This window comes from Ustilago hordei, assembly GCF_900519145.1.
Source record: "Ustilago hordei strain Uho2 genome assembly, contig: UHO2_contig_19, whole genome shotgun sequence".
In the NCBI taxonomy this organism is placed as follows: domain Eukaryota; kingdom Fungi; phylum Basidiomycota; class Ustilaginomycetes; order Ustilaginales; family Ustilaginaceae; genus Ustilago; species Ustilago hordei.
The window spans coordinates 427,208-443,334 of record NW_024545256.1 but is presented as its reverse complement, the minus strand read 5'-3'; the positions used below and the strand labels follow the sequence as shown (position 1 = coordinate 443,334).

At 51.5% G+C, this 16,127-nt stretch overlaps 8 protein-coding genes across 8 annotated transcripts; 2 read left to right on the top strand and 6 right to left on the bottom strand.

The window, feature by feature from the left end:
- Positions 1–929: 929 nt before the first annotated feature.
- On the top strand, positions 930–2,246 carry UHO2_06585 (putative eukaryotic translational release factor 1; the record flags this gene model as incomplete). Its single annotated transcript, XM_041555001.1, has 1 exon — positions 930–2,246. The coding sequence occupies one exon, from the start codon at positions 930–932 to the stop codon at positions 2,244–2,246; it is 1,317 nt and encodes a 438-aa protein (XP_041410935.1).
- Positions 2,247–2,538: 292 nt separating this feature from the next.
- Positions 2,539–4,665, bottom strand: UHO2_06584 (putative ABP140 - actin filament-binding protein; the record flags this gene model as incomplete). The annotated part of the gene is made up of 2 exons (XM_041555000.1): positions 2,539–3,694; positions 3,932–4,665. 2 exons carry the CDS (start codon positions 4,663–4,665, stop codon positions 2,539–2,541), a joined length of 1,890 nt encoding a protein of 629 aa, XP_041410934.1.
- A 355-nt stretch (positions 4,666–5,020) lies between these two features.
- On the bottom strand, positions 5,021–5,563 carry UHO2_06583 (uncharacterized protein; the record flags this gene model as incomplete). Its single annotated transcript, XM_041554999.1, has 2 exons — positions 5,021–5,357; positions 5,475–5,563. 2 exons carry the CDS (start codon positions 5,561–5,563, stop codon positions 5,021–5,023), a joined length of 426 nt encoding a protein of 141 aa, XP_041410933.1.
- A 364-nt stretch (positions 5,564–5,927) lies between these two features.
- UHO2_06582 (uncharacterized protein) lies at positions 5,928–6,947 on the top strand (the record flags this gene model as incomplete). Its single annotated transcript, XM_041554998.1, has 1 exon — positions 5,928–6,947. The coding sequence occupies one exon, from the start codon at positions 5,928–5,930 to the stop codon at positions 6,945–6,947; it is 1,020 nt and encodes a 339-aa protein (XP_041410932.1).
- Positions 6,948–7,146: 199 nt separating this feature from the next.
- On the bottom strand, positions 7,147–8,718 carry UHO2_06581 (uncharacterized protein; the record flags this gene model as incomplete). The annotated part of the gene is made up of 1 exon (XM_041554997.1): positions 7,147–8,718. One exon carries the CDS (start codon positions 8,716–8,718, stop codon positions 7,147–7,149), a length of 1,572 nt encoding a protein of 523 aa, XP_041410931.1.
- A 590-nt stretch (positions 8,719–9,308) lies between these two features.
- Positions 9,309–10,682, bottom strand: UHO2_06580 (uncharacterized protein; the record flags this gene model as incomplete). The annotated part of the gene is made up of 1 exon (XM_041554996.1): positions 9,309–10,682. The coding sequence occupies one exon, from the start codon at positions 10,680–10,682 to the stop codon at positions 9,309–9,311; it is 1,374 nt and encodes a 457-aa protein (XP_041410930.1).
- A 308-nt stretch (positions 10,683–10,990) lies between these two features.
- Positions 10,991–11,923, bottom strand: UHO2_06579 (putative URA6 - uridine-monophosphate kinase; the record flags this gene model as incomplete). The annotated part of the gene is made up of 2 exons (XM_041554995.1): positions 10,991–11,139; positions 11,236–11,923. 2 exons carry the CDS (start codon positions 11,921–11,923, stop codon positions 10,991–10,993), a joined length of 837 nt encoding a protein of 278 aa, XP_041410929.1.
- Positions 11,924–13,254: 1,331 nt separating this feature from the next.
- UHO2_06578 (related to BCS1 - mitochondrial protein of the AAA family of ATPases) lies at positions 13,255–15,240 on the bottom strand (the record flags this gene model as incomplete). The annotated part of the gene is made up of 1 exon (XM_041554994.1): positions 13,255–15,240. One exon carries the CDS (start codon positions 15,238–15,240, stop codon positions 13,255–13,257), a length of 1,986 nt encoding a protein of 661 aa, XP_041410928.1.
- Between the last annotated feature and the right edge of the window lie 887 nt (positions 15,241–16,127).

Here is a 16,127-nt window from a genome sequence, read left to right as displayed (position 1 = left end):
ATGTACAACCACAACAGCGCCAGCTGAGTCTTAGAGCTTGGTCAACGGAGTGGGACGTCCGGAGGGATGATGGTGGAGAAAGAGGATCAAGGGTGCACACACACACACACGCTCTATTGCGGAAAACAAGGCCGACCGGAAAGCGATCCTCGTTCACAACCGCTTCATCTTGGAGCCGGTCAATTGTTTGGATTGTACGCCCTGCCATTCCTCACAACACTGCCCTTTCGTACTGCACAGAACGCTCGCTCGCTTTGATGTCTCTTTGTGTGAGGATCCAGTTGCTGCTGTGGACGGCAGCCGACTTTGCCGGGCGCATTTGAACCGGATGCAGTGCGAAAGGAAAGGTCGCCTTCTGGACTGTGAATGCCTTACTAGAGGATGTTAGGTTTTGCATATTTGCACAGCTGGATGTTGCTGCATCGCCCGATTGCACCACAGATCGAACAGCGTATCGGCTCAATTATTATTTTTTTTGGCTTGGCTTGGCCTTTTAGCATGGCCGAAAACACTGCGCAGTGGCGTCAGAATTAGCTTTGAGAAGATTGCAACTGCAGACGGCGATCCTCGCAACCGAAGCAAACACAGGTGTGTGTGTCTCGACGCTTCAGCCAAAAAAGCGAAGAACGGAAGGGTTTATTGCGTCGGCTTGCCATCGCTCAAACGACCTCTCCATCTTGCTCACCGTCCATCGTTATCCTCCACCCTCCTTCTCGTTCGTGATCGCATTCCTGTAGCATCGGCTGCTCTTCGGACGACCCTTCTTGCCTATCGCAATCTCGTTTGGAATTTCGGAACAGCACGACATCCTCGGTGGCTTCCACAGACTTTTGCACGCCCCACTTCATCTTGCTGTGCAACTCGTTCAGTGAACGCATCTCGGTCACCCTCGACACCTCTCCTCCTTACCACTCCACACATCGCTCATAATGGCCGCCGCAGGAGACGCCGCAGAGGTCAACATCCAGATCTGGAAGGTCAAAAAGCTCGTCAAGCAGCTCGATGCTGCTCGCGGTGCTGGTACTTCCATGATCTCTCTCATCCTTCCACCAAAATCTCAAATCTCCCAAGCATCCAGCATGTTGACACAAGAATACGGTACCGCCTCCAACATCAAGTCCCGTGTCAATCGTCTCTCCGTTCTTGCCGCCATCACATCCACGCAGCAGCGTCTCAAACTCTACAACCGAGTCCCCGATAACGGTCTCATAGTCTACTGCGGTACCATCCTGACAGACGAAGGCAAAGAAAAGAAAGTCAACTTCTCATTCGAACCTTTCAAGCCCATCAACACTTCGCTTTACCTCTGCGATAACAAATTCCACACTGAAGCACTCAGCGAGTTGCTCGAAGCCGATGCCAAATTCGGTTTCATCGTTATGGACGGTAACGGTTCCCTCTTTGGTACTCTTTCCGGAAACACCCGTACTGTTTTGCAAAAGCTTTCGGTGGATTTGCCAAAGAAGCACGGTCGTGGTGGTCAATCAGCCTTGCGTTTCGCTCGTCTTCGTGAGGAAGCTCGTCACAACTACGTCCGTAAAATCGCCGAACTCTCCACTCAACACTTTATCACCGATAACAAGTGTAACGTTGCTGGCTTGGTGTTAGCCGGTTCAGCCGATTTCAAGACCGAACTCAGTCAGTCGGATATGTTCGACTACCGACTTCAGCCTAAGATCGTTAAGATCGTCGATGTTAGTTATGGTGGAGAAAATGGATTTAACCAGGCAATCGAGTTGGCTGCGGAGACTTTGTCCAACGTCAAGTTTGTTCAGGAGAAGAAGTTGATTCAGAAGTACTTTGACGAGATTTCTATGGAGACTGGCAAGTACTGTTTCGGTCTGGATGACACTTTTAAAGCATTGGATTTGGGTGCGGTGGAGACCTTGATCGTTTGGGAGAACCTTGATGTCAATCGTTACCTTCTCAAGGATAGCGAGGGAAGCCAGCACATTTTGATGCTGACAAAGGAACAGGAGAAGGACAGGGCTCGATTTATGGACAGAGCTACGGGCGAGGCTATGGAACAGGTCGAGGAACCTATGCCACTCTTGGAATGGTTGGCAGAGAACTATAGGCAGTTCGGTGCCAACTTGGAGTTTGTCACGGATAGGTCGCAGGAGGGAATGCAGTTCTGTAAGGGTTTCGGTGGTATCGGCGGCATCTTGAGGTACAAGGTTGCGTTTGAGGATATGGCGGTGTTTGAGGATGAGGATGAGTTTATGAGTGATGATTCGGATGATTAAACGCCTTACTTGGCCGTTATCTTCATCCATCATTATCCAAAAAGCAGAGAGTCTCGAACGCTCGCAGCACCACTTGCTTTCATTGCGTATTGTATCTTTCACACTTTCTCTTCCATTCGGTGTCATTGACAATCTCATCACATTCCCATAAATCTTTGTTCTTTGTGTGAGCCTGACTGATTGCTGTTGATTGTGATTGCTGTTGATTTTGATTGCTGTTGATTTGGAGCTGTTGTTACACGTACACGCATACATCCCTCGTCTATCGGATCTCTTTGAAGGTCATGCTGATCTACCCCTCCTTGTTCAGCAGCTGGAACTTAGCCTGGACCCAATTTCTGTACATGGTCTTCAACTCTTTGCGATTGACGATACACCTTCGATCGATAGCTATCTGTGTTGTACCGAAATCATAATCCTTATTCTCCTCTTCTACCTCTTTCACCTCGACCTTTTCCACTACCTCCTTCACCTCCTCTTCTCCCTCTCCCCCGTCCTCGGCCGTCTTTGTTGTCGTGTTCTGCGGTTCCGCGTTAAAAATCTCGAACAGCTCTTCAGGCTGGAAGAAATATACCCTAGTGCCATCCCCTCTCAAGTAAAAATTATCTTGCAGCATCCGTCTCTTCTTGAACCTTAATTGGGGTAGATCGTACCTCCCATAATCTCTGAACAGAACCATTCCACCTGGTTTGAGCAAAGTACGGATGTTCTGTACCGCTTGTTGCCACTCCCTGGGGTGTAGGGCGGAGAAAACGAAGATCAGAACAACAATGTCTACGCTCCCTTCTTTTAACCCTTCTGGCAATTGCGTTGGCGACGAGAGATCCCATACAGAGGAAAGACAATAGGCGCCGGCTGGGGGGTCAGAGTAAAGAGGTTGAGAACGAACGACGCTCACCGCCTCACTACTGTAATCGCATGCATGAATGCTCAGTTTCGGGTTCTTGTTTATCTCCAGTAGCGGCAAGACCGTATTCCCCGCTCCACAACCAACCTCTAGCACTGTCTTCTCCCCCGCACCTTCCAAAGTAGCTTGGACGAGTTCGGGAAATTCGAGATGCAACCATTTCCTATCCTTAAAAAATCGATTCTCATGGGAGCTGTAGAAAGCGTTCCAGTATCCAGCAGGTTTTGAATGGAACTCCTCGGCTTCCTCGAGGGAGAGTTTGGTTTCGGCTTGTCGTGCAAGTGTTTCGGCTATCTGGGCGTAATGGGAGGGAGGTGGGGTGACGTGATCCCAGGCGTTGTGGGTGAAGATTGCGGCTGGGTCGGTGAGTAAGCGGGCGCCAAAGACTGGATCGGAGTCGGTGGGGTTGGCGGCGCGGGAGGCGAGGATGGCTTCTGCTTCAGCGGCGGTTTTCGGTCGGAGGGTTCGGGGAAGGGAGGTGATGATGGGGGCTGAGGAAGAGGTCTTCTTTTTCGATGATTCGGGGTTGGAGGTGCTGGATCTGTGCCAAGAGGAAACGAGAGAAAGTCAGAAGCTGTCGACGACACGGCAGTTTCATGGAGATGAGTAGGAGAATGCACACGCCTTTTAGACGAACAGTTTCTGGGTGACGTTGGAGAACCATTGCATGCACTTGAAAGCGGGAAAGAAAGGCCTATTCAAGAGCAATGCAAAGCCTCGTTCCTAACGCAGCGGGGGGTATATGTCCTCTTGATCCCGTCCTTGGAGTCATTCTTACCCTTGTCGTTGCTCCGCCTTTTCCTTCCCATTTACTTCAGCAACCGCTTTCATCACAATCGGCTCCAGCCCCTTCGGCATGGTCAACTTCAACGCTTCCTCCTTCCCAAGATTACTCAACTTTCTCCACGTCTTCTTGATAATATCCACAAACTTTTCTTCTTTGTAATCTCCATGTTCCCCTGCAAACACCTCCAACTCCTCTTGCAGGAACACCAACACCGCTGCGTCTTCCAAAAGCTGTGTTCCCATATCACCCGTGTCTTTTCCCGGGTTGAGTTCTGTCTTGCTGACCCACTTGTGCACCCAGTCGCTTCCCTCCACGCCAGCATTCAGGAGCAGCTGTTTCGCACGGTCGGCTTGGATCTTGTACAGGTCTCGACGCCATTTCAGGTATCCAGCTTTGCCCTCCGGGTAAGAGGTACGGGGGGTAAGGAATCGTTCGAGATGTTGACAGCGTGCAGCTAGGCGGAGAAGCTCGCTTGTGTAATAGACTGAGTCGACATCGGAGGAGGAGGAGACGGTGGAAGAGAAAGAGGTGAATTCAGGGGTGGAGAGACGGAGATCGATGAGGTGGGAAGCCCAGTGTTCCATACGGTCTGCGTAGGTTAATTCGTCGACTTTTTGCTTTGAGTCGGTGGGAGAGGGGGAGGCGGTGTTGCGGGATTCATAGGCTGGGTCTCTTTTGTGACATTCATCGATGGCTGCTCGGGCTGCTTGGAAGGGGGTGGACATGGTGTCGATGCTGGGCTGGATGGGATGGAGGAGGAGGGAAGGGGGCAGTTTTCGAAAAATGTGGTTGCAAATCGGCTCTCATTTTTTGGTGTCTTTGTTGGATCCTAACTCTCGACGTGCTCATCGAGTCCAAGCAACGATGCCTCTAGCAGTTAAGGCACCATGTCCCCAATCTGGCCATCAGCACGAACCGCTGGTTTTTCCAGTGGCATGAAGCGCTCAATCATCGAGATCTCTCAATGTGTCCAAGCAGCAGATCATAGTCACATAATAATTCAGCCAGACAAGGGTGCTAGCAATTCTGCAGTGGTATCAATTCAAGAAACCGTTTATATTGAGAACAATACCACCGACATCAACCAGGCCCGACCTTCGGTATATCATGATGCTCAGACAACGATCCAAGGTAGGCATTGAAAGCATCCACTTTCTCTTTATGCGACGTTCTTGCTTCCTTTGCAATGCGTTGTTGCATACGCTTCCTCCTGACTTGTTCGAATTTGCGTTCTGCTTCCGTCATCTTCCTACCACTGGGAGTTGTGCTGCTGCTTTCAGCCAGATCCTGTGGGTCCTTCTCTTCGGCTTCGTCAGCTTCGGGCGATTTCGCCTTTGTTTTCGACGAAGAGTGTGATGCGGAGGAGGTGGATGCGTGCTTGACTTCTTCTGAGAGGGAAGACTTGACTTTCTTCTTCCTATTGCGTGCGATCAGGCCGGGGATCACAGAAGAGAAGGAGGTAGAGTACAACATGAGGAGGGTGTTAGTTGGCGGGACATGGCAGAGTGCCTGGGCAAGGAAAGATGCTACCTACGTCTTCTTGTCCTTCTTTCCGTCATCGCCTTTAAGTTTGAGTGAGCCGCCTGGTTTGAAGGCATAAGCCGACGGCGACGACGACGACATGGTCGCGGTTCCCAGTTGGGCTGATCGGGACTCTGCACCGGAGCGAAAGTAAGTTGGTCAAACGAACTAGATGGTAGCCATGAGTGAAGGTGTGGACGAGGATTCAGAGCTCTCATATGCAAAATGGCTCATGCTCCACTTTTGACCGATTCCTCCACCCCGATTCATCTCGATATCGCCGATCCGCAGCGAACACGCGCGAGTTAGGAAGACCGCACGGACATCTTGAGCAAGACCAACGTGGAAGAATCCTTCCACCTCGGCAACTCGAACATCTTCTTCCACGCTTCAACCTCCAACCTTCTCCATCAAGTCCCCATCTCATCACCTATACAATCACCCCTCGCTGCGAGCTGCTTTCAAGATGAGAGCGAGCATCCTCACCCTCGCCAAGCTTGGCTTTTTACTCCTCATCTCTCTCTTCCTCTTCACCTCGCTCCTCTTCACCTCGCTCCCCTTAGCCTTCGCCCAGAAATCCAAAGACCAAAGTTCCCTCTTCTCCCGCATCCAATCTTCCTCATCCGGCTTCATCGACATCGACTCCAAAGAATTTGCCACCATCACCGCCCAACCTCGCGACTATGCCGTCTCTGCTCTCCTCACCACCACCACCGGCGGCATCAAGTGTCCCCCCTGTGTTGCTTTCCAACCTGAATTCGAAAAAGTTGCTTCACAATGGAATTCCGACAAGGCGGTCAAGTCGAAGCATGTCTTTGTCAAAGTCGAATTCTCCCGTGGTAAATCGACCTTTGCGCAGTTCCAGCTCCAACATGCTCCCGTGTTGTTGACTTTCCCAGCAACGAGTAAGAGGGAGCCGAATCCGAGACATGTTTCGTTTGATTTTAACGACCGAGGCTTTTCCGCTCCGGAAGTTGCGGATCACTTGAACAAGTTGCTGAAGATGAACTTTAAGTATAAGCAACCGCTGAATACGAAACTTATCACAGCTTCTATCACGGGGGTGATCACCCTAGCTGGGGCAGTCTTTTTCATCGGTCCACACCTCCCTTCGCTGTTCAAATCGAGCAAGCCAATTTGGATGTTGTTGTGTCTAGGATCAATGATTCTCTTCACTTCAGGTCACATGTGGAACTCAATCCGAGGAGCACCTTATGTTGCGATCGGTGCAGGGGGTAGACCGGAGTATTTCGCGGGCGGCTTTCAGAATCAGTATGGAGTGGAGACGCAGATTGTCGCTGCGATCTATAGCTTGTTGGCGTTTAGCTTCATCGCACTGACCGTACTAGTGCCGGCACAGAGAGATGCAACGAGACAGAGAGCAGGTGTGTATGTTTGGAGTGCGATCTTTCTGGGGACTTTCAGTCTGCTGTTTTATATCTTTAGGACTAAGAACCCTAGTTATCCCTTCAGACTTTTCTTCTGATCAAGGAGTCTCGACCTGTCGTCCTTGACGAACAGCATTCTTGTGTGATGTATTGTCGTCCGCATCACCTTCGTTCACGAAATAGACTCATTTCGACACGGACGATCTGTCTCACTGAAATACACTGCAGCGTTGAACCGGTGACTTCTATTGGACTGCAGCTTACGCAAACCCCAAAAGGTATTGAGTGTTGAATTCTCTATCGTCCAAAGACTTTCTTCTCCAACAACCGCAAAGGAACATAAACAACTACACTAGCCACCAATCCAGTCTCGAAACCCAAATCACCACCCCTCTTCGCAATAGGCCCAGTAAACCATACCTGGCTAATACTCGGTACTACCACCGCCAAACTCACACAGCAAGCTCCCAGGGCTGCCAAACCAGGAGGAAGCCTTTTCCACTGGTTCCAATCTCTTGCGTTATAACTTTGATAGTCTCTTTTCCTGATGACGACGTGGTCGGCGAAGACTACTCCGACGTATAGACTTGCCCAATAGCCGAGGACAGATGTGAAGTCGGTGAGCGTTTCGTAGAATTTAGAATGACCGACGATAGCAAGGGGAAGGAAAATTGCGGTTGCGAAGAGGGGCCAAATGAAGCGAGGGATTGGTCCGAGGAATGGGAGCATGGTTTGGAAATTGAGACCGATGGAGTAGATTGTTGCAGAGATGTTGCCGCATACGGATAGAGCGAGGAGGACGACGAGAAAGTTTCCGAAGTTGCCTAACTTATCGGCCAAGATGAGTTGGAACAACCGTCCACTGGAAACTCGTAGTGCACCAGACCAGGCGGCGTTGTCGTAGGAGCTGCAAGAGAAAGCGATACCAATCATGATAAACGGTACGCAAGAGAGGAAGAATCCAAAGTAGACACTCCAAAACAATTTATGCGGGTTGGTGTTGGGTTCGAGGTAGTGGGAGACGTCGGATACGAGGGCGGAATAGGAGATGATGAATCCGGCGATGATTGCTGCGAATCCGAGGATGGAGGAGGCTGAAGCGGTTGGTTGGTTCGATGCGACGTGTAAGCCTGATGGACCGGTGCCAGAGACTCCGATGAGGATGAGGAAGCAGATTAGGGTTGGGAGCCAGAAAAATCGTTCAAAGTAATGCAACACTCGGATGCCGGAGAATGAGACCACTAGAGCGATGCATGCTGCTACGACAATGCCTACGTCGGGGGTGAGGGTCGAACTTCCATCGCCTCTCGCACCGACCGCGGATAGCGTCTGACCTCCAACAATGGAATTCAGAATACAGTAGCCCAGCATAGTAGCAAGATTGAGAGCACAAATGACACTAGCGCCGAAATACCCAAAGCTGTAGCGCGCGTGAATCATCTGTCTCATCCCCAACTTCGGGCCAAACAAGGTGAAGTATGCTGGGAAGGTCGAACAGAATCCACCAACGAAAAGAGTGGTGAGCATGGCGGAGAGCATATCCATTTTGAGGAGGGATACGAGGCTTCCAGCAGAGAAAGAGAGGACGTTGACGTTGCATGAGAACCAAATGAGGGAGACGTTCCACCAGTTCCTACCGGTCTGTTCGGATGTGGTGAGGGGTCGGATACCAATGCATTCGACGTAGGTCGGGGGAAGTTTTGCGGCGAATGCGTCGAGACGACGAGTGAGGGCGGAGGAGTTGATGGTTCGTTTATAGTCCGAGACGATGGAGTCTGAGCTCTCGCCATCGTTCTTGATGTGTGCGGGGGAGGAGGAAGAGGGGGGTTGGTGCTCGAGGTCTAGCTTGGTAGCGGGTGGTGGCGACATGGTGTATGGCGGCACCTGGAGCTAATCAAGGGGTGGCGGATCAGGGAGGAGAGGGGCTCGTAACCGTGCTGACGACGGCGGGTACAAGTGACTGCTCAGTCTATATACCGAGTTGGATCGCCTCGAAGGAACGCTGTTGACGTTGTTGGTGGTGACAAAAGAAGAAGAACAACAAGCGATAGCAACGAATTCTTGACACATTGCCACGCAGCGGAACTCTCCGCTTGTGCAACTTTCAGGGTCTTCCTCCTCTCCTTCACTCGCACTTTCACCCAATCATTTCTCCTCTCCTCGACACACCCCAACCTCGTGGCAAATCTGCTTTTCCTCGGCGGCTCGAAGCAGTTTTGTTCGAGTGAGGGCGGAGTGAAGCGGCAAAGGAAGTTGATAAAAAGGGCAAGTTTCCATTCTTCCAAACCGCCGGTCCGGAGCAAGAAGGCACCTGCTTCTTTCCTGTTCTGAGCACGATCATTCTCTCAGTTCGGCTTGCACAGACCAGCCCCATGACATCTCTCAGCTTCGTAAAACATCGCACAGCTGCACACACAACTCTCGAAAGTGTGTGACACTCGAATCTGACATTACTTCGATCATGACAGCTCCTCCAGCCTCGCTCTCAATCCCTCAATGCGAGCCATAACGGAATCCAAATTACTCTCCACTCTCCCTCTAGTTTCTTCCATATTCTTCTCCATCTTTCCTAGCAGCTCTTCCAGCTCCTCTTGCTCCCTCAGTCTCGCTTCCTGGCTCTCTTCCAGTTCATCCAATGTGCTTCCGAAGTGTGCGGCAGTAGCATGCAGTTCCGCCAAAGTCTCTAGTCTTCCCAAAACACCCGGAATGATGGGTAGAAGCGGTTCGAGTCGCGTTGACACTTCGAATAGTTGTTGCAGCTTTTCTACTTCCCATTTGGCGAGAGTGGAAGAAGAGGTAGTGCGGTCTGACGGAGTAAGGTCGGCGAGCTTTCTGCGAGTGTCGTGCACACGATCCATCTCGGTTACTAGAACTTTGACTCGCCTGCTGATTGCATCGAGATGGCGTGGTTGGGACAGGAGCGAGAGTTGATGTTCGAGTCGAGACAGCGTGGAGAGGATGGGACGGGGAAGTGGATGAGAGTCGTCGAGAAGGGCTGAGGGGAGGCCTAGGCTTGACTCTAGTTCTGAAAGGCCGATTTCGAGGGCCACAATGTCTGCCGTGCTGCCACTAGCAGTAGCAGTAGGTGCGGTGGTGGGAGCTGAGGGTCCGGATGAGCTGGTTTGTGGCGGTTGCTTGACTTGCTGCAGTAGCCAACGCAGAGCATCTTTCTCGCTTGTTGTCGAGATGGAAGTGGCGGTAGATGGAGAGGCAAGATTCGCTAACTGATCTTGCAGAACTTTGAGCTGAGCAAGAACCTCGGCACTATCCACATTCTCCTTCAATCCTTCCTCTGCCCCTTTACCGGCAGAGGCACTGAGTTCCTCCTCCAGTTGACTTGCTTCGAACTTCAACCTTCTCAACCTGTCCACCGCTGACTCCTTCTCCCCTGTCCCAACTCGCGAGGATCCATGAATGACATACGTACTCGTCTCCAACCCTGCATCTCTTGCTCTCGTTTTCCGTGAACGCCTTTGCAATCGGCCTGAAAAATCTGCCTTCTCAGTAGGGACGTCTGTAGCACCGCTGAACTTTGCCGCAGCATCATTCCTCTTCAATGAGGTAGCATCGATGTCTTCGTTGACCTTTCCATCTCCTGGATGCTTACGGTTAGCAATACGGTCGGAGTCGTCGCTGGACGAGTCGGAGTCGAAGTCGTCGTTGCCTGTGCTTTTCTGCCTGCGCGAGGAATGGGATGGATCGGATGTGCGCATCGGGGCTATGGATTCGTAGACATCGGGAGCTGAGGTATCGACGTCGGGAAGACTGGCGTATTTAGTGTAGCTCGAGGAGCCAGCTAAGGCATCTGTGGAGGCGCTTGCTTGTTGTGACATTGTTGCGATGCCCAAAAGGTGATGAAGATATGAAGGTGAGGCTATGTGAGACGTTGGTGGTGGGAAGGAAAGAGCGTCGAGATTTTTCCAAGGACGAGACCAACACGCAAGCAACACCCTAATTTTACTGCCAAATGGAAGAGCAATACACGCCAGAAGCAGGCACCACTTCCACAACTCGAATTCGCGATTCACCTGCGCCGCACACACAAACCAGCATCAATGGTGTAGTCCATTCTGACATTGCGACACTACCATCGTGTAGCAAAAGGATGCGTTTACATTCAGACCAAGGCAAGAGCCTGTGTCTAGTTCTGAAGCTTGGCAAAAGTGCGATCCATAGTAGTCTTGATCTCGGCATAGACCTCATCAACGCTCTTGATCGAGTCAACTTCGACCACGCGGTCCTGCTTGCGGTAGTATTCGACCACAGGCATCGAGGTGTCGACAAAAGTCTCTGTAGCACCGTCATGAAAGCAAAGTGCCATACAATTGAGTGAGTAAATGCTTGCACAAAGTCACTTTTCACAGCAAGTTGAGCTGGAGTACTTACGGAACCTCTTCTTAATAGACTCGATATTGTCGTCGGCCCTACCGCTCGTCTTACCCCTCTCCAAGAGCCTCTCCAACATCACCCCCTCACTGCACTGCAAGAAGAGCACAAATTGACTAGGGCAGACTGACTCATCAAACATGATAGCTTGGTCCATCTTACGAGGGAATCCATCGACCAAGAACCGACCCTTACCCTCCGTCCATTTGTCCTTGTGCTGTTCCGGAACAGAGTGTTCAGCATCGGTAGCGCCCTGTTTGGAGAGAGCTTCAGCGATAGCGTTGGAGAGAAGAGCAACGGTGACTTCCATCGGGACGATCTTTCCCTCCTTGATGTAGTCGGCGATCATAGCACCGTATTCTGAGCCGGGACGCTGTTGTTCAGCACGCAGAAGGTCACCAGCGGAGAGGTGGACGAAGCCGTAGTCTTGGACTAGACGAGCACATTGTGTTCCCTTGCCGGCTCCAGGACCACCGAGGACGAAGACGACGGTGACCTTGGATGAGTCAAATCGGGGGTTGTCTTTGGTGTCTGTAGCCGGGGCAGTGGCAGCGGGTGCAGCAGCGGCAGCGGGAGGAGCAACAGCAGCAGTCTCGATAGCAGGAGTTGGGGCCAGATCAGCACCACCATTGGGGGAAGCAGCCTTCTCCTCCCCCTTCTTGCGCTTTAGCTTATCGAACAGACCCATCCTGCCTAATAAAGTGTTTGACCTGTTAATCTTGGGCTACGTGTGCCGTATGCGACGGTGTCTCTCCAGGCTTCCTTTCTGAGAAGCGCAGGTCGAAATCTTAGTAGAGTGCTCTGTGTTCTATGCGAGCGATGGAATGAAAGTCGAAGCTGTACGCCTCTGTTCTTATCTACTGAGGTTCCTGAGAGCGAGGTGGGATGAGCGGGTTAGGGTGAGGAATGCGTTTCTCACGGAGATGCTTTTGCGGATCTTCGTGGCGCAAGCGAGAGATGTAGGCGAATGCGCCAAAAGCAGCAAGTGCGATGACAGCGAATCCGACGGGACTGGGGTGGTTCTTCTTCGGTCCGGATGGGGTCGAGTAGGCCCGAGCGTGGGATGGGATGGTGGAGGAGGTGGTAAGACGGTCAAAGCGTGCGAGACCGAGAGTCTTGGCCGAGTTGCTTCGAAGCATTCGTCAGCAGGGGTGGTGCGAGTTGCAGGAGAGCAATGCAAAGGTGGGATTGATAAGGCAGTTAGTTATGGTGGAAGGTGGAAGGTGCGGATGCATAGATTCAGGAGCATCATACAGACACAGACAGACGCACAATCACAATCCAGAATTCCATGCCGAAGAAAACGATCCGACATGATGATACATGCTGACATAAACACAATCGGCGATCAGATGGGACGGATCAGTCTGGAGATCGGGTGCAACATAGTCCCACTCGTTGCGATGCTATATCATGAAGGAGGATACTCCCACGTTCGGCACGCATCTCACAATTGTATATATATCAAACTGGGGACACTAGGTCCTCACCATGTTCGTCAGTCAATTGAGTATATTTGTTTCTGTCTATAACAGCAGTGACATCGTACTTAGACTCTCCCCGATCGCCAGTATCGGGACCGAAACGACTTCAGTTTCTAACAAAAGATAGCCGCCTATTTTTGTGACTTCTCAAAGAGCCCATGCCGCTCCTTCTGCGTTGATATCAGTATCAAGGCAGAAGGAGCGCAGCCCGCATTGTTACCATCCCTCGGATCCTCTATTCCGCTGTGGCTGTGTACTTGAGCTAACTTTATTGTGGACATGGATGGGTCTAAGCTGGAAGCTTCGAAAGTAGGATGTTGCAGATCCGAGTGAAAGGCAGCTTCGTCTGGCTCCCGTACGAGAGAAGCAGGGCATCCCTCAACTTTCCTTGTTGCACACCCTTACAGCCTCGAACAAGCTACGAAGGAGCGAGGCGAGATGCCTCGCTTACCACTCGATTTCCCCAAGTACAAGTACAATGCAGTCTAGTAGGATCTGGCACAGAAATAGAGTGTAGTGACATCGTGGAGAGATTTTAGGCACTAGCGGCTTGTCTTCGTGAAGCATTCTCAGCAACAAAAGCCTCGACAGCAGCCCTTGGATCATCGGGGAACCGAATAAAGAGACCCTGCAACTCAGCCATGCTGACACCTCCCAAAGCGGCTGGTGCTGGACGAATGACCCTCTGCGTCGTACTTGGCGCACCAGACGCACTTCCTTCCATCTCCCTTTTCTCGTAGTCAGGCTGTCTTCCATCAGGTCCAAGACCCAACGCAGCCCTCCTGGCCACAGCTTCCTCCTCCACCCTCCTTCCGAAATCTTCGGCGAGCTTATCAACTTCCTGATCCGCCTCCTCCACAGCCTCTCTCAAACCGGGAACGGCTTCAAACGTCTTATACGCATCCCCTGTGGCCGCTGCATCGATCCCACCGGTCGCCGCTGCAGCAAGAAGCGGTTTCGCCGCCTCCACAGCGCTGGTTGGAATATCGGCTTGTTTGATCTTCACCTCCCGCATCGTCGTACGGTAGAATCGAACCATAAGCTCCTCCACTTGTTCTCTCTCTGCATCTCCTAGTTCAGCGATCATATCCACTCTTCCAGGTCGAATTAGCGCCCGGTCTAGCTTCTCGATATGGTTCGTGGTCATGAAGATAATCCTGCTTTCGCCACTTGCTACACCATCCAGTGCGTTGAGTAAGCCAGAGAAGGTGACCGAGGCTTGATATCCTTCCTCTGCAGTCTGTTGTCGACCGAGGAATGCTGCATCGACGTCTTCCAGCAGCAAAATAGATCGATCGGGTGCGTTGGAGAGGAGATGGTTGAGCTTGTCATCTGTCAATCCACGTTCTGAGAGGTTGAGAAGGCAGATGTTGAAATCGAGATGTCCGGCTAGTGCAGTGATGAAAGAAGACTTGCCACTTCCTGGCGCACCATGTAGCAAATAACCTCGTCGATAGGGAATACCTCGTTCAGCATACCATCGATCACGAGAGAGGAACCGCTTGACGTCGCCAACGATGGCCTCTTTTTTGCCTTTACCGAGGACTACACTTCCCAGTTCTCGAGTTCTGCGCGGCTGTCCGAATGGTCGCCACTCCGGACCCCAGCTGGTGTATATCACTGTCTTGCCTTCAGTCGATGCGAGTGCCAGCTGCCGTGCTTCATCGAGTAGTTGTGGGAAGAGATGAGCGTAGGCGAAAAGTGTCGTGAGAGTAACCGTCTCCCACGGTGCTCCGGTGGAGAGATCGACCATCTTTCCATCTCGTTCTCGTGTCAGACGCATCCATACACCGCCATACCGGAACCAATGTGTTCCTGGACCAGGGACGAGCGAGAACCGCGCTGAACCTCTTTCTGCCGCTTGAGCATTCGGTGTGGAGGCAGATGCGTGAGGGGTATAGTTTGTCTCTACCGAAAGCTCGTGGCTGAGAATGCGGACTGGTGAGACCGAAGAGCCGCTGGATGCAATAACGAGGGGATCATCTGCTTTCTCTTCCTTCGCAGGCAAGTTTCGCTGCTCACCCGAGCGGTCTCGTAACCCGAGAAAATCGACGAGGCCCTCTTTCTTCTGCTTGCCTAGCAATCCTCTTTGCCGCATCGACTGGGCTCTTGCCTGTGCTGCCATCCAGTGCAGGAACCATGGATGCGCTCGGTCCTTTGATGGAATTTCAAGCGATATCAACAGCCTTCGTTGTGCTGTTGACGCTGCTACTTTGACCCCTCTGCGTAAAGCTGCGATGGCTCCTCCGAACACCATGAGACCAAGACCGCCGGAGAAGATGGGATTGTCGGCGATCATATTGGATAGGAACGATCCGGAGCCGGCATCGCTTCCATTGGCTGGATTTGATATTGCACCTCTGCCTGGCTGCGGCAGTGTCGAGCCAGAGGCGCTCTCTGCGCCGTCGATCGGCTGTGACAATGAAGGTGCAGCTTCATCGTGGCTAGAGGAAGAAGCGAAGCGAGCATCCTCTTGAGAGGGCCCAGTCGCCTCCTTCTTCATCGACCGAAAGTTGAACATGTTGTAGGGGCTGATGTGGCCCCTTGTCTGTCATTGGTGCAACCTTGGAAGTGATGATATGATCAAAGTTGGTTCATCGAAGAACTCGAATGGGGTGCGAGTCCGAAACTTTTTTATGCGCTCGGAACTCGGCCATTAGTTGAAGATTACAGGTAAAACGCGACTGTTAGGAGCTACTAGCAAGCTCAACTGATCAGGCATATAACAGTTATTATTATTTTAATTGATGGGTGCTACAATGTGAACATATATATACTTGATTGTTACCCTTAGCCCATACTAGATCATAATGAACTATTCTTCATATCACCCCTGTGTTGTCACCTCCTGAGCATTGCCATCTCCTGAGTGTTATGGTTGAAGTACTTATATATCCCACATGCATATTGATGCATGTTGACATGCAGCTCTGACTCACTGGTGTCTCGCTTGTGCTCTGCAGACCATGTGATTCATGTTAGCATGCCAACACATCTTCAACTCCCCCCCCCTCGACAGCATCATCAACCCTATTAGGCATGCAATCTGAGATGTGGCCAAGCCCTTTAAAGGCTTTGTGAGGATATCTGCAACATTGTCTGTTGTCCCAATGAAATCGATTTTGACTTCTCCTTCCTGAACATGGTCTCTGACAAAGTGGTACCTTGTGTCAATGTGCTTCAACTTCCAATGCTTGACAGGGTCCTTGCTTACCTGGATACATCCTTGACTGTTTGTCCATGATATCAGTGGATGGGCCTCAACTCCCAGGTCCCTGAGAAGGTATGAGAAGAAGAGAGCCTCTCTCGTTGCCTCTGAGGCAGCTACAAATTCAGCCTCAACTGCTGACAATGCCACACACTTTTGAACATGTGACCTCCAGCTAACTGGGCATCCATACATGTATG